Source organism: Amblyomma maculatum, chromosome 2 (genome assembly GCF_055883805.1).
Source record: "Amblyomma maculatum isolate TAMU_Amacu chromosome 2, ASM5588380v1, whole genome shotgun sequence".
Classification (NCBI taxonomy): domain Eukaryota; kingdom Metazoa; phylum Arthropoda; class Arachnida; order Ixodida; family Ixodidae; genus Amblyomma; species Amblyomma maculatum.
Genome location: NC_139345.1, coordinates 181,665,123 through 181,680,584, shown reverse-complemented (window position 1 = coordinate 181,680,584; position 15,462 = coordinate 181,665,123). Strand labels below are relative to the sequence as shown.

General features: G+C 49.8%; 1 protein-coding gene across 1 annotated transcript in view; it reads left to right on the top strand.

Moving 5' to 3' along the window:
* The first annotated feature begins 14,315 nt into the window (after nt 1–14,315).
* Nucleotides 14,316–15,462, top strand: part of LOC146200545 (uncharacterized) — a 115,441-nt gene continuing 114,294 nt past the window's right edge. Inside the window, exon 1 of the mRNA XM_084595555.1 lies at nt 14,316–14,462. Within this exon, the coding sequence (XP_084451681.1) occupies nt 14,363–14,462 (100 nt within the window). The 5' untranslated portion in view covers nt 14,316–14,362. The remainder of the gene's footprint in view (nt 14,463–15,462) is intronic.

Below are 15,462 nucleotides of genomic sequence, written 5' to 3'. Positions count from 1 at the left end.
CCTAAGATGATCGCTAGACACTCCTTCTCGGTCGTCTAGTAATTGGCTTCAGCTTTTAATGGGGTCCTGCAGGCATACGCAATAACTTTCTCCTGTCCGCCACTCTTCTGAACGAGAACGGCGCCTAGGCCGACTCTACTTGCGTCGGTGAAAATTTCATCCTCGGCGTTTTCATCAAAGAGGCCTAGACAAAAAGGGGACTGTAGGCGGCGTTTAATTTCGTTGAAGGCTTGTGCTTGCGGCGCTTCCCGTTTAAAAGAGCCGTTAACCTTTGCAAGCTAAGTCAATGGCTTGGCGATGTGCGAAATGATGTCGGGTGTGCTCATCCGTGATAATGCGGTTATTTGCCGATCGAGTTCGCCGCACCTTCGAAACTAAAGATAAATGCTCGCTGTAGCTTTCTCGGAAGATAGCCAGTCCGATCTTGTCTGTCTTGGAATAGTGCTGCGTTGATGTCGAACATGGGCCGTCTGGCTCGGTTGTGTGCATCGTCTTCAGATTGGCTAGTGAGGGCGAAGATATCTCCAGTGCCCGCAGGTTCTAGGAAAGCGATTGTCGGGCTCTTTTTCAGGTGCCGGTATTTTTCAGGCAATTTTTTCACCGACCCTTGTGCTTGTTCATGGCGGAAATGAGCGACACCTGTTGTGATTCCAGTAGGCGCTCTAAAAGCAACTGAGTGTTTTATTCGGCGATACCTCAGTAGTTTCGATGTCGATGGCAACCACGGAGATGACGATGTCTTATCGGGGCAGCACGCTCAATACTTCATCGAGGGCCTTTAGAGACCGTGTTACGTACAAGTCGTCGTAGAAGGTATGGCTTTGTTCGTCAGGAGCTTGATGTGGTTGTATCGGAAGTCGATGATCGCCTGATGTTCATTTAGGAAGTATGTGCCCAAAATAACGTCGCGCCAGCACTACTTTAGAACCATGAAACTCGTTGGGTAAGTTCATTTACGTTTAGCCTTGCACTGCATCGGCCCATCAGAGTAATGAGGTTTCCGCCTGCGGTGCGGATCAGTAGGCCATGCCAAGGGGTCGTTACTGAGCTGGGAGGCAAACGGTCCACTGATGACTGTATAGTCGGCTCCGGCGTCCACTAAGGCGGTAACCGTGTGACCATCGACATCCATTTCGAGATCACTTTTTCGTGTCCTCGTATCATATGTTGGCGTCGGAGTTCGATCTCTACATCGTCATGCGTTGAGGTCGTGGCCGTGGCTCACTACTGTCACTTCGCAGGGCGGTGACGTCAACTTGGAATCTGGGTGCGTTACCGTCGAGAGCACCTTCATAAGAAGCGTTGGCGTAATAGGGTCGTCGTTACTCGTCGTCAGCGGCGAAGGCTCTTCGTTAGTGCCCCTTGATGCAACCTAACCTCCAAAGGTTTCTGCTTTTAGTTTCCCTTACGGGGGCTCGAAGACCTTCCTAGGGCGCAACTGTGGCGTGGCGATGCAAATCGGGCGCTGTACGGCGATTGAGAGCGGTACTGAAGGCTAGGTGGCTTTGCCCTCCGCAAGTAGTGTTCGATTTCATCTGGTCGTACGCCAGGACGTGGTCGTGGGGCATCGATGGCGAAGACACGCAGGGCGATGTGTCTGTGCGGGCAGTAGCGTAAAAGATGGCCGGCCTCACCGCAGTGGAAGGATAGAGGGCGGTCGTTCGCGGTCCACATGGCGTCGCGCTGCCTGAGCTGGGGGATAGTTCGTAAGCTTGGCGGATGGAGGTCAAGCGGCGGCGTTCAAGAACAGCCTGGTTTCATTGAGGGGCGAGGCTCGGAGTGTCACGTAGGAAAGGATTTCAGCGTAATGCAGCAGCATAGTTCATTATTGCTGTTGCTTGCGTGAGAGCTGTCTTAGCCGTCGCTTGAGAAACGTCCAGCGCCTGCTGGACTTCTTCGTGGACAACATCCGCTAGAGACGCAACCTGCGGCGGTGATGGTGATGTAGGATTCGGAGCAGCTCGTCTCGAATTACCTCATGGATGATCTGACGGAGGTTCGCCCCACTTCTAGCTGCGGCGTCGCAGTTGTCTGCGGAGTATACTTGAAGAGGCCGGTTGTACTGCCGGGTACGGGCGTCTGAGGATGCTTTTCGTTCGAATGTGGCCACTGTTTGGGCTGGGTTTCTGACGAGGCAAGCAAGGAGGGGTTCTTTGAAGCCACTTATTAAAAAGTTCAGTTTCATTTCCTCACTCATTGCAGGGTTTGCGCGTCGAAATAGATGCTTCATTTGTTCTGCGTACGTGATGGCAGACTCATTAGAGAGCTGGATACTCGACTGAATGAGTGGCCGGGCTCTTTCTTTTCTGATGGTGCTTGTAAAAGCGTTAATAGCAATACCTTGAAACTGGTCCAGTCCTTTGAAAGAGCCTCCTAGTTTTCAAACCAGATTCTGGCTGATCCCTGGCCAGCAAAGTACACTTGCCTCAGTTTCGTTTGACCATCCGAGGCATTGTACATTGACAGGCATTCGAACAGCTCGGGCCAGTCCTCCGCATCTTCAGTGGGCTGTTCTTGAAAGATGGGGGACTCCCTGGGCTGCACAAAGACAATCGGGCCTGTCGACATCGCCATTGTTAATGTCGACGCCTTCCGCGGTCGAACAGAGTCCAGTACCATAACAAGTTCGGGTTGCAGCCCTTGAGGTCGGCGGCTGGTTCAGTGGCCTGTTGGCTGGTCCCCCAGGGTAAAAGGAAAAGGGCTGTGGTCTTGGCGTGAAGCAGTAAAGCAGGACTCTGTGGGCACCACCTCCACCAGATGTCACGTGATGGTAACAAGGTCGTAGGCACAACAAGAGAAGACAGTCATAATCGCGCTGAAACCAACCATTTATTGGGCAGACTTGCGCCGTCAAACGAACTGAGCAATCGGTGATGGCGATAGCAACAGTCGTGGTCGTCGAACAAAGGAAAGCCCGTCGCACCCGTCGACGTTTAATTTAAACGCGGCCAAGAAGCATCAAGATAAAGCCACAAAAGGTGACTAGCTCAGCCTTAAGCACTGCAGAAACATACGCGAGTAGCCGGAATCTTGGAGACATCTTGGCGCGTCTTGCGCGAAAATTAATCTGATAATGCTGTATCTCGCGACAATGAGCATGAACAAACAAGAATACAAAACTGATCCGTATGCCAGAACCAGACTGATAAGGCCGGATGCCGGTGGCTGTCGAAAAAAGACCAAATACAGATTTGAATGGTTTGCAGCAATATGAATGTTTGAGCCAGTCTCCGGAGCTCTCAAGCACGGTGTGATATATATAAAGTCGGTTTATTTGACAACTTTTAGTATGCCTTATCGCCTATCACGACAGCCATTACGCCGATTCACCTGACACCCAGTCCTAACAGCTATTCTTTCAGAGCGCAGTCCACGCCGACCAAGCTGGAGAGCGGACGTGCAATCTATGGGCTTCATCGACCACGAACGCTTGCGCTCTATTTCGGCCACTGGATTTCGGAAATTTTCTGGGATTCGACTCTATTCAGGAAGCGCTCACCACGGATTATCAAGACTCCATGGTGGGCCGATTCTTTCGCACATTTTTGAGGCTTTGAAGAACTTCAAAAGCCACGGGGGACACTAGGCCTAGTTAGGCCTAGGCAAACAAAGACACCCCCGGCCGTTTAGAATTTCGACGAAAATGATGGAAACCGTGGAGGGAACGAGCATAGATCCTGCGGAGCTGAAAGAACCTGGCCAGTGGTTTATTGCTAAGAAAAGAGGAAATGTGGTGCCACTTGAGAAGGAGCGACGCCGCGTCACTGATGATCAAGGGAGAGAGCGAGCCGCGTACAAGCTCGCCGAAAAGAGATTGGCAGCAAAGTCGGTTGAAAGGCAATCGATCAAGATACCCGACGGAACTGACAAATAATTCTCCGCCCACGGGGAGGAGTCAGCCGCCTACTTACGTATGGCAACATTGAACTTGCGGAGTTGATCGCTCGCACCGCGAATAAAAACATCAGAGAGGCCGCGGAAGGTACCTTCTCGATCAACACAAAACAGCAGTCTATCCTCATCGCAACAGACAGTAAAGAACGGAAACGAAAATACGTCGCACTACGCGTCCTCGAATTCGAGGGCCAGAAAATTGAAATCACGGCGTACGTCGCTATGGCCGAAGACTGCGGTAAGGGGGTGGTACACGACATTCCCCTTCGCATCAAGGAGGAAGAAATAGTGCAACGGCTACGCACAATCAATGGCAACCCCCCCGAGCTAGGAGCCAGGCGCCTGGGCAGGAGCTCAACCACCGTGCTCATACTGTTTGAAAAACCAGAGGTTCCGAGGTGGGTGAAACTCTCACTTACATGGCAAAGATGTGTATTATATAGAAAGAAATACGAGGTTTGCAACGCATACGTGCGCCTGTCTGCCCAGATCCGAATAACGCTAAGTGCAGAGGATGCGGAGAAGAGCGCCCAGATCAGGGACACACCTGCGAAATAAAATGTCAGCTGTGCGGTAAAGACCATCCGCTTGGCGACAAGAAGTGCAGAGAACTCTACAGGACTCCCTACCAGACCAAAAAACGTCAATGGCAGCAAAAAATTGCCGAACAGCAGCAGCAACAGCAGCAGCACAACGAGCAGCACCAATATCCCAACACCACACATGAGAGCGGCCGCAGAGGACACTCGAAATTCAGAAGAGACCACCGTGACCGACGCGGATATTCTCAAGACAGGGACGGAGGCTTCCGGGCGCAGAGCGGGGACTTCCCGCAGTTGGAGGATGCCAACCGACGTCACCGTTCAAGCTCCCGCAGCAGCACGGAGCGGTCCGGATCCAAGTCCAGGTCGGGGTCCAAACCCAGAGTCACGGCTAACTCCAGGGACCCAAGGAACCCGTCGGCCACCCAAAAGCGAAGCGCGAGCGGGGACAGTAAAACCGTGAGTTTCAGCAGTGGGGTTCCCCAGGCTAAAGATGAAGAAAACAAAGAAAAAGATAAAGAAATAGAAAAGTTAAGAAAGGAAGTTGAGGAACTGAGGGAGATAATTAAGAAACTCACCCAGGACCAATACCAATCCAAATCACAGCCGAATTCCGGGGCTCCCCCGCCTCCACAGGCTCCCCCCGTAAAAAAAGTAGCCAAACCGACACCTCCACCTGCGACGCCAAAGGTGCTAACACCACCCGCGGCGTCAGACACGGAGGAGGACGCAATGGTCACTGAACAGTGCAGGCCACCTCCCCCGCAGAAACGAAGAGGCGGGGAAACGGATCCGCTGGCGGCAATAGAGCGTAGACTAGACGCCAAATACGGGGCGAGACTCGAGCGGCTCGAGACAGGCATGACCAACATCATAGGCGCCCTAAACCGAATTCAGGAATAATCTAAACAAACAAACGCGGCTCTTGCTGCTATGGCAGAAAGGTAAACAGTGAGAGAAGGGATACTTGACCAATTCCAACATGGGCAAAACGCAACCAAAGATTAATTCGACGGTATGGCAGTGGAACTACCGAAGATTCCCGCGCGAGCGAGCGTTAGTGCAACATCTCGAGCAAATAGTTGAAAAACCTCTAGCCGTAGCCCTACAGGAAACTGGCAAAGGAGTAATTAAATTATCAGGATATCAAGCGTTTGCTAGCGGCCGGGGAGAAAAATCCCGGGTCACTATATTCGTCAAAAGGAACGTAGCGGTGATCGAACATGAAATTAGTTCTCGCGACATTGAGGCGGTTTTCGTTGAAATCATCACGGGCAGGAAGAAGGAATCCAGTATTTTCGTCCTAAACATATATAGCTCTCCTCAGCAGCGCAAAGTTAGGTTCAAGACATTATTGCGCAAAGCAACGAAGGCAGCCGGAGCTAACCCCCTGCTAATTGTAGGACACTTCAACGCCTGCCACCAAGAGTGGGGATATAACAGGCAAGATCCGAAGGGCAGGCTGTTATGGGAAGATTTTCACGAATTAAACCTCACCCTGCAGACAGACTCTGGCTGCCCGACGAGGGTGGGAAACAGTGTGAGCAAAAACACAACCCCAGACTTAACATTTACAAAAACATAGAGGAGCTTAGGTGGAAGAACACAGAGCTCAACTTTGGAAGCGATCATTACGTCCTCGAAATAACGTTTAAACGGGGAGTCAAAGTAAGACGAGAAAAGATCATCAGCGCAATCGAATGGGAGAAATTCAGACAAATTAGTGAATCTGCAAACATGGACGAAAATATTGAAAATATCGACGATTGGACAGAAACCCTCATGCACCACGTTACATCCGCTACCATTACCCTAGAGGGGGACGATGCACCGAAAACAGTCGACAGGAAACTCCTACACATGTGGGAAGCAAAAAAAGGTATGGAAAGACGCCTCCGGTGTCAGAGATGGAACGAGAAACCTAAGGCGAAAAATAGCCAGGCACAATAAGGAAATTGAGTATTATGCAATTAAACTCTGCGAGCAAAACTGGTGTAACAGGTGCGATGAAATGGAGGGCAACATGAGCCTTTCAAAGACGTGGAGCCTGCTACGATATCTTCTTAATCCCGACAGTTCGAAAACACAGTCAAACACAACAATAGCAAAGGCAAGACACGCGTTCGAGGGGACTGACGCGGAACTAACTAAACTCGTAGACACATATGTCGGCGATACAACATCCCTCCCTCTTAGGCAATACGCGGGCCCACCGAACGAGGCCCTCGATGCGCCCATCTCAGAAGCGGAAGTTAGAGCCGAAATCCTTAGCTTACAGACGCGATCAGCTCCCGGCCCCGATGGAATAACAAATAAAATGATACGGAACCTAGACGACGCTTCCATAACGGCACTCGCCAACTATATGCAAGAAGTATGGAGTAGCGGTCGTCTTCCCCAGCAGTGGAAAACTGCAAACGTTGTGCTAATTCCAAAACATGGCAAGCCCCCGAAATGGGAAAACCTCAGACCTATTTCTCTAACCTCATGCATTGGAAAGCTTATGGAACGCGTAATCTAAACAAGGCTAACTAATTTCATGGAGAAAAACGACCAGTGGCCGCACGAGATGGTCGGGTTCCGACCGGGCCTGTGCACACAGGATGTAATGCTCCGATTACAACATGATATAATTGACTCGAAATCCAGAGACGCGAAGGTAATTCTAGCACTAGATCTGACAAAAGCATTTGACAACGTAAAACACCAGGCAATTCTCGCGGGACTACAGGAATTAGAAGTCAGCGAGAGGACATATAATTACGTAATGGATTTCCTGGCAAACAGGACGTTGAAACTAAAGTTTCAGGATCTAGAATCCCCCACTGTCCACCTAGGAAGTAAAGGAACTCCGCAAGGCTCGGTGCTCTCCCCCTTCCTTTTTAACGTGGTGATGAGAGGCCTTCCTGCCGCTCTTAAAGTCATAAAAGACCTGAAGTTCGGCATTTACGCGGACGACGTTAATCTCTGGATGAACAATGGCAGCGATGGCAGCATAGAGGAACGCCTACAGGCGGCGGCGGACAGCATTGTGTCCTACGCGTCCGAAAGGGGTCTTTCGTGCTCTCCGCAAAAATCCGAACTTTTCATATATAATCCAAAATCAATGAGGTGCAAGGGCGACTTTAACGTAGAAATTAAGGTCGACGGCAAAACCGTACCAAGCGTCCAGCAAATCAGAATCCTCGGACTTTTTTTTCAAGAGGACGGGTATAACGACGGAACGATAAAAAAACTCACTACCTACGCGACGCAAGTAACAGGAATATTTAGGAGGATTGCATTCAAAGACAGAGGCCTCAAAGAGAGAAGCCTCTTGAGACTGATGCAGGCGTACATAATAAGTCGAATATGCTATGCCACACCGGTCTTCAACATCAGGACCAATGAAAAAGATAAGACACGCACTGATCAGGCGTTGCGTCAAGAGGGCGCTGGGTCTACCCATCTCCTCTTCTACGGAACGCCTGATAGAAATGGGAGTGCATAATAGCTGGACGGAACTTGCTGAAGCGGTGAGAATCGCCCAACATGAAAGATTAAGTAGGTCGAGTACGGGTCGAACCATCTTAGAATGGGTGTGTCGAAAAATAGATAGGGGCACAGGCGACAAGGTTGCCCTACCACCACAATGTCGCGAGAACATCATTGTCCGTCCTCTCCCCCACAACATACACCCAGAATACCACAAGGAGAGACGGGAGAAGAGAGCAGAAGCACTGGTTAAAAGTGCAAAACAATTCAGAGTAAAAGAAGTTGCCTACGTAGACGCTGCAAGCGGCCTATCAGGGCCGGCAGTCGGCGCGGTAGTCGATGGTAGCGGCGCACCAGTCGTCTCCGCCACCATCCGAAGTAGAAACATAGACACGGCTGAAGAGGTCGCAATAGCGCTCGCTTGCGTCGGAATGAAGGCTAGATTGATCTTTAGCGACAGTAAAACTGCTCTCTGGAATATCGGAAAAGGCAGGGTCTCACAAGAAGCCGCCCGAATTCTAAAAGCTGCAACTAAAATCGATCGCAAAATCACCCTAATTTGGGTCCCAGCACACACGTCCGTCCCCGCAACGAGGCGGCCCATGATTTAGCCCGAGATCTCTACTTCCGGGCAAACGCGGAGCCGCCCGACTGCCAGGCGATGGACGAACGTTTGCAAACCTACAAAGAAATAATCGAAAATTATAGATTAGGAAGACAACTGATGCTGCCACCGGATCCTACCTTAAATAATAAAGAGGCCATAGCCTGGCGGCGATTACAAGCCGGAAATTTCCCGAACCCTGTCTGGTTGTTTCACACCCAGATAGAGGAGAGAAAAAACGATAAATGTAAAGCCTGCGAAGCGAGGGGGACCCTCGACCATATATTTTGGGAATGCCCTAAGTCTCCGGGCGCTAGGGACAACATTAAAAGTAGAGAAGCCTGGGTAACCCTGCTGCGAAGCGACGTCCCCGCTGACCAGCCGAAAGCCGTCCGCCTGGCGGCTGAGGCCGCGAATAACCAATGTATATTCGCCAGTCCTTAGTCGCGGAGGTTCCAGCCCCCGTTCCTCAGGCCTGCGTGCCGGGAGCGGGGAGTAGGGAGCCTCCTAAATCGGTGGAAATTAAAGTTTTAATCAATCAATCAATTCAGAGCGCAGCTCTTTGGGGCCCGTTCCTACGTTTTGCGGTGTAGGCGTTGTCCTTCGCAACCAGCTCCACTTTCACTCCCACCTTCCTTCCTTTCCTTACGGCGCGTTTCAGATGTCCACAGAAACAAGTGTGACAGATATTGCACCTTTCCATTCATGTGAACCAATTATGAAAGGCACGCTTCAGAGCTCAAGTGGTCTTTCACTCCCACTTTCCTTCCTTCTCTTACGGCATGAATCAGGCTTCCACAGAAAGGAGTTAGACAACTACTGCGCCTTTACATTCCTGTTGTTGTTGTGGCTGTAGGAAGAGGGAAAAGAAAATGCACGGTTCTGCTACTGGCTCTGTAGCTGAGCCACCTCCGCTGCCTTGTGTGGACAGAAGAGAGAAAGTAGAGAACCAAGAAAAAGAAGAGGGAGAGAAAGACGCGCGCCGCAACAGCCGTCGTCCACCACCTAAGCGGTGGCGGGTGGAATGGTGGCCTACAATGGATAAAAAGTCGATGGCAGGCTAGTCCCCGCCGCAAGCGGGGTTGACCTACCAGTCTCAGCCCCATCGGCAGGCTAGCCCTCGCAGAAAGCGGCGTTGACCTACCAGTCCCGACCCCATAGAGCCAGAAACAGCCACCCTTCACCACCACCCCCTTACGTTCCTGTGACCAAATTATAAAAGGCCTGCTTCACAGCTCAAGTGGAAGACGTGACCACACATAGTACACACTACAAAGATGATTCAGGTGTCCACAGAAACAAGTGCGGCAGATTGAGCTCATTTCCATTTCTGTGAACCAATTGTGAAAGGCACGCTTCAGTGCTCAAGTGGAAGACGTGACCACACATGGTCCACAATGCAAATATCATTTATGAATAATGCGAGCGCCCACACCGAACTGCAGGGTAACATGTGCAGTAACCGAGAATTGACACTCATAGAGAAAAGCATCATATTGATACGTGGCGAGGTTAGTGCACGAAGGTTAGTCCAGGTTGACGCAGCACACAAAGCACAGAATCACAACAGCCTTAACCTTCTAGCACTAAACGTTGCTACCACTTTGTCGTCGTCTGTGTCACCGTTTCTGATCGTTGTCTTCTTTAGCATCCAGCGATTCAGTGCATATATGTCATATATACCCCCCCCCCCCATGAAAAGCACAGTCCCGGTGCGCGCTAGGACGAACTACTGCAGGGGTAGTACGGCTTCATTCTGGCGACATGAACAATCTCGGTGCGTGGCATAGAGGACTGTCGCGGCGGATGTACAGGGGCGACCTCGTATGTCACAGGGGTGACTGGCCGTAAAACACGGTAGGGTCCTACGTAGCGTGGCAAGAGCTTCTCACACAGCCAAACTTTACGAGCGGGAGTCCAGAGCAAGACGAGAGAGTCCAGAGAGTAGTGGACATCCCGGTGGCGAGAATCATGGCGCCGTTTTTGAGAATTTTGGGAGGAGGCCAGTCGTCTGCGAGCAATAACACGGGCTGCGTCAGCTCGGGAGATGGCGTCACGAACGTAGCAACTGGCGTTAGCGGTGGGAGGCAATACGCTGTCAAATGGAAGGGGAGGGTCACGGCCGTATAGACGCCCCGTATCATCTTGGTGGAGGTGACCAAAGATCCCCGTGTGCACACATAAATCCATTTAAGCAGCCGAAAGCTGGATTTGCGCAGTGGCCGCCACCTACCTGGTATCACAACGTCAACAACGGTCACTATGACCACTAAGGCAGCTCCTACCACCGCAACAACATCGGCGCAACCAATCGTCCTCACAAAAATCCGCCACCCTCCGATCTTCAATGGCGAAGACAAGACAGATGTGGACGACTGGCTGGATGAATACGAGCGATGTAGCTGGAACAATCATTGGGACGCGACCATTATGCTGGCCAATCTGATATTCTATTTGGTGGTAACCGCTCGCACATGGTTTCAAAATCACGAGCATGAGCTGGTGACCTGCGAAATTTGCAAGCAAAAGCTTCATGACTCTTTCGGGAAGCCCATTGGACGGGCTCTCGCAGCCAAAACCGAACTTTCGTCTCGCGCCCAATCCACCACGGCCTACATCCAAGACGTGCTCGCGCTGCGTCGCACGGCGAACAGCTCCATGCTGGAAAGTGAAAAGGTAAGGCACATCCTCAAGGGCATCGCAGATGACGCGTTCAACATCCTCTTCTGCATGGATTGCTCTACCGTCGAGTCGGTGCTTCAAGTTTGCAAAAGATTCGAGCAGGCTAAACAACGACGCCTGGTACATCGCTTTGAGCGCCTTCCGAACACGGCAGCCACATCAACCTGTGATGATTTGGCTCCTCTGCAACAGCCTTCTCAGTCCGCGACAATGACTCGGATCGTCAGGCGAGAACTCGAGAACTTAGCTCCTGCACCATTCCCATCTCCAGTGCCTGACACCGTGGCCATGATACAGGCTGTTGTCCGACGGGAACTTGCCGACGTCGGTCTTTCCTCCAACGCCGTACCGCCCTCGTCACCATCTCATCCTGTTCTTGTAGTGGCTGCTGCAACCACTAGCCAAGCTCCCCCACGTCGCTACGTTAATCGCAATCCTGCAGAGTGGCGCACCTCAGATGACAGGCGAATTTGTTTTATTTGCTGTCGAGCCGGCCACACTTCCCGTTATTGCCGCAGTCGCACCTACCCCGCACCTCCACCAAGATGATACGTGGCGAGGTTAGTGCACGATAGTTAGTGCAGGTTGACGCAGCACACAAAGCACAGAATCACAACAGCGTTAACCTTCTTCTAGCACTAAACGTTGCTACCAATTTGTCGTCGTCTGTGTCAGCGTTTCTGATCGTTGTCTTCTTTAGCGTCCAGCGATGCAGGGCATATATGTCACAATATTTTAATCTATCTTGCGTATATACTCCTTGTTCCACCACGGTAAAAAATAAATTCGCTTTTCAAAAAATGCCTCGAATTGCATACTTTCAGCATTACGCTCTTTGGCGCCCGTTCCTGGGTTTTGTGTCGTCGTCGCCGATGTCCCTCGTAATCAGTTGTCTGTAATTGTACTTACATGCATGTCTTGCTGGAAGTCTTTGCTTCAATCTATCGAAACGCTGAAAAAGCTAACTAGCTCCTCTCAAATTTCGCATTAGGAAGTATCGTAATCAACGCCAATTTTTTTTTTTTTTCATTTTTCCGCCACATGCCCAAAAACAACGCATTTCGGCTCAGGGTAGAGGGTTATCTCTAGTGCTGACTTGCACCAAGGTCGTGTTGTTAAAATTCATTAGATTGGTTTATACGAAAGCAATGGGACAGTATCTCTCAAACTTTCTCCTTAAAGACCTGAGCCGCATGCCCTATGGAAATGAAGGAAGATGGGAGCAAATTAGGAGAGTGAAAAAGAGGTGCAATAGTAGTGGACGTGCCGCCTGCGGTCTGTGCAAATTCAGGGTACCATGTTTTGTAGTCAACGCCTTCACAATTGAGCAGTGTTGGTGGGATAATCGCGTTATTTCGAGTCTCCCAAACGAATGGCGATCAGTATGGAAACGACGTGAATCCTTCGTCTAGGAACAGGGCGTACCACGGGAAGGGAAGGCGCATTACCTGTAACTTTTCTGGGTAGACACCTGAACCGCGGCTTAAGGTAAAGAAAGAGAACGGGAGTAATTAATTGCTATTATTTTATTGGGAGACCTTAAGTCTAAAAATAAAATGATGTACGGTTGTGGATACCTATAGAATAGTTGCAACCATCAGGTGATTGTTAATGTGTTAATGTGCCTTGATTTTGTCACGTGGTGGTGACCAGGGTCGATGACACAAATGAAGACACAGGCTTGATGGTACTGAAATTGCCACTTTATTGGGCTGACTTGCGCCCGCAAAAGAACTAAGCAACTCGGCGGCGGCGATAGCAACAAGCGCGCTCATCGATCTTCGAACGAAGAATGCCCGTCACACTCGTCAACGCTCAATTTAAAGGCTGCACAGAACAATCTAGATAACGTCGCAAACAGCTACCAGCACGGGCTGAAACATTGTGGAAAGACACTCGAGTGGCCGGAACCTTCGAGACAGATCTCGGTGCATCTTGCGCTACAACACGAACCTGAAAAAGGTGTGACTCGCCACATCGAGCATTAACAAACAAAGATTACGGAACTGATACGCAGTCCAGAATCAGAGTGATAAGCCTGTATGCCGGCAGCTGTTAAAAAACATCAAATACAGTTTTGAAGGTTTCGCGACAATATTGCCCAGAACATGTTCGCCTTGCGTTTCTTTATCGAAAGGAGACCGCAGGGATAAGGTTGGAACGCGGGTGATATCAGTGCAGATCAAAGACTACCAGGTGGTCGATGTTTTTCTATTTCTAGCATTTCTCTCTTCTTTCGCTCCATCATTCCTCTCTTTGCTTCCTGCGCAGTCATGTGTCCGCCAAGAAGTGTGACAGGTACTGAACCTTTCCTTTCGTCCAGATGAGATTAAAAGTTTACTAATAAAATAAATAAAATTCCGAGAGCACAGTGGAATGTCCACTGTAGAAATACGAAAGCCTAAGCATTACTAGTGCACACGGTTCATGGTGCACCACGTTTGCTCTCATTATCATTATCAACTAAATGCGCCGTCATTCTCATTGCTTATGTCAACATTGTTATCTGTAATTGCAGCTTCATTATCATAACTGCTATCATCCTCAAGGTAGAAAAGAATGATTAGGATGTGCGTTTCGTGAACCCAGGCGTGGTGCAGTTGGCTAAACTGCTCGGCTCGGAATCCTAGAGATAGAGGTTCCATTCCTGGTGGAGACAGCCTCGCGCGACACGCCAAGCACACCGTTGCAATCATTTGTATCATGGCAAATGTTTATGTTGTGGACCACTATGTGAGTAGGGTGCTTTGCTGCTAGCTCGTTCTGCGGGTACTCGCGAGTTTTGCTGTGGCTCAATTTCCTCCTTTTTTTGTTTTCATTCTTCTCGGCAATATTTTGTTTCAAACTGCTGTCAGCTTTCAACACGATTCTTCGCTATATTTTGTCTGATATATTTGGTTGCTGTCATGCCACGTCTACCTTGGTTCGAAGAAGAATCAACCTCGCAAGGCTCATGGATTATAAGTCAGGCGCGCAAATCTTAGCTCACGCAGGCACGCTAATAGTGCTTGGTTAAAATCAGGGCTTTATACTTTCGATCTGTGCAGGAACAGCGAAAAAAAAGTGAGATTGCTCTGCAGTGCTATTTTACTCTTCTCTGTTCGCATTCGCAGATTTAACTGGCCTCCTCTGCCAGACAAAAGTTCACGAGTTTCTCTCGGTCAACATGCCAGACGCCTGCGACTTCTTCATCGTGGAATTTGGGCTCGCCACTGCGCGGCAGCATCCCATCTACCCATATATGGCGCTTGTTGAGAGTGTTTCAGGTAAGAACGGGTCGATTGCTTGCACGCTATCTTGAGCCACTTCCGATCGCAGCCTGGGCTCAAAAGCCGGAAGGCTCATCTTTGCAGACGGAGGCTGCGATTCCTGAATAATTGTAATATATTACGCAATAGCATATAGAGCTCGTCCGACGGAAAACCACACCGTCATGACCACATTCTAATTTGAGAAGAAGGTGCGAAGGAAGTGTTGATAAAGTGCTGTGGCGCTTGAATGCAGCTTCTTCAGGGACACCATCGTGAGTGGATAGAAATGGTGCTTCGCATTATAAGGTTACAACCAGTGTGTGCAGGGCAAACTACATCTACGTAGATTCCCTTAAAAAGAAAAAATAAAACAAGGAAGAGAGTAGTATACCCAGCATTTGGCCCATGAGAGATAAAACAATATTCAGCGCTTGTAATGCTTAATATTTTGCGTGTTTCTTAAGCTTTTACGATCGAGCTCTCGGTCATCGCAAAGCTTTTCGAAATGTTTGCATACAAATAAGGTTTAGTTACACGAAAAATAGCATCGTCGCTGCTGTGCTTGCCGGTATTGAAACTTGGTCGCACTTTTTTCCTTGAAGATTTGTACTAAATCTTGTGTTCAGCGAAAATTACGCCCACGGTAGCAGAGAACCACCGAACAGCCGGGGTTGGTAAACTTGCCAGCGATGTCAAACTCCACACGTTAAAATGATTCCAGTGCACAAAATAGTGCGCATAGGTTTCTAGAACATCAGTTGCAAATCGTAAGAGCAGGCAGCAAGCTTCAATGATCAAGAAGTTGCAGTTGTTAGAGCGGCGGAAATGGCCTGTAGACTGCGAAACATGAAGTCCCAACCTTATACATGCGGTCATGACAAAAAAGGCAAAAATGCGTAAAGCTTCCAGTTGTAGGCGTGGCCGAGTAGAACTGGAAGCTTTGACGCATTTCCAGTTCTACTCGGCCACGCCTACAACTGGAAGCTATGATGCATTGTTGCATTTTATGTCATGA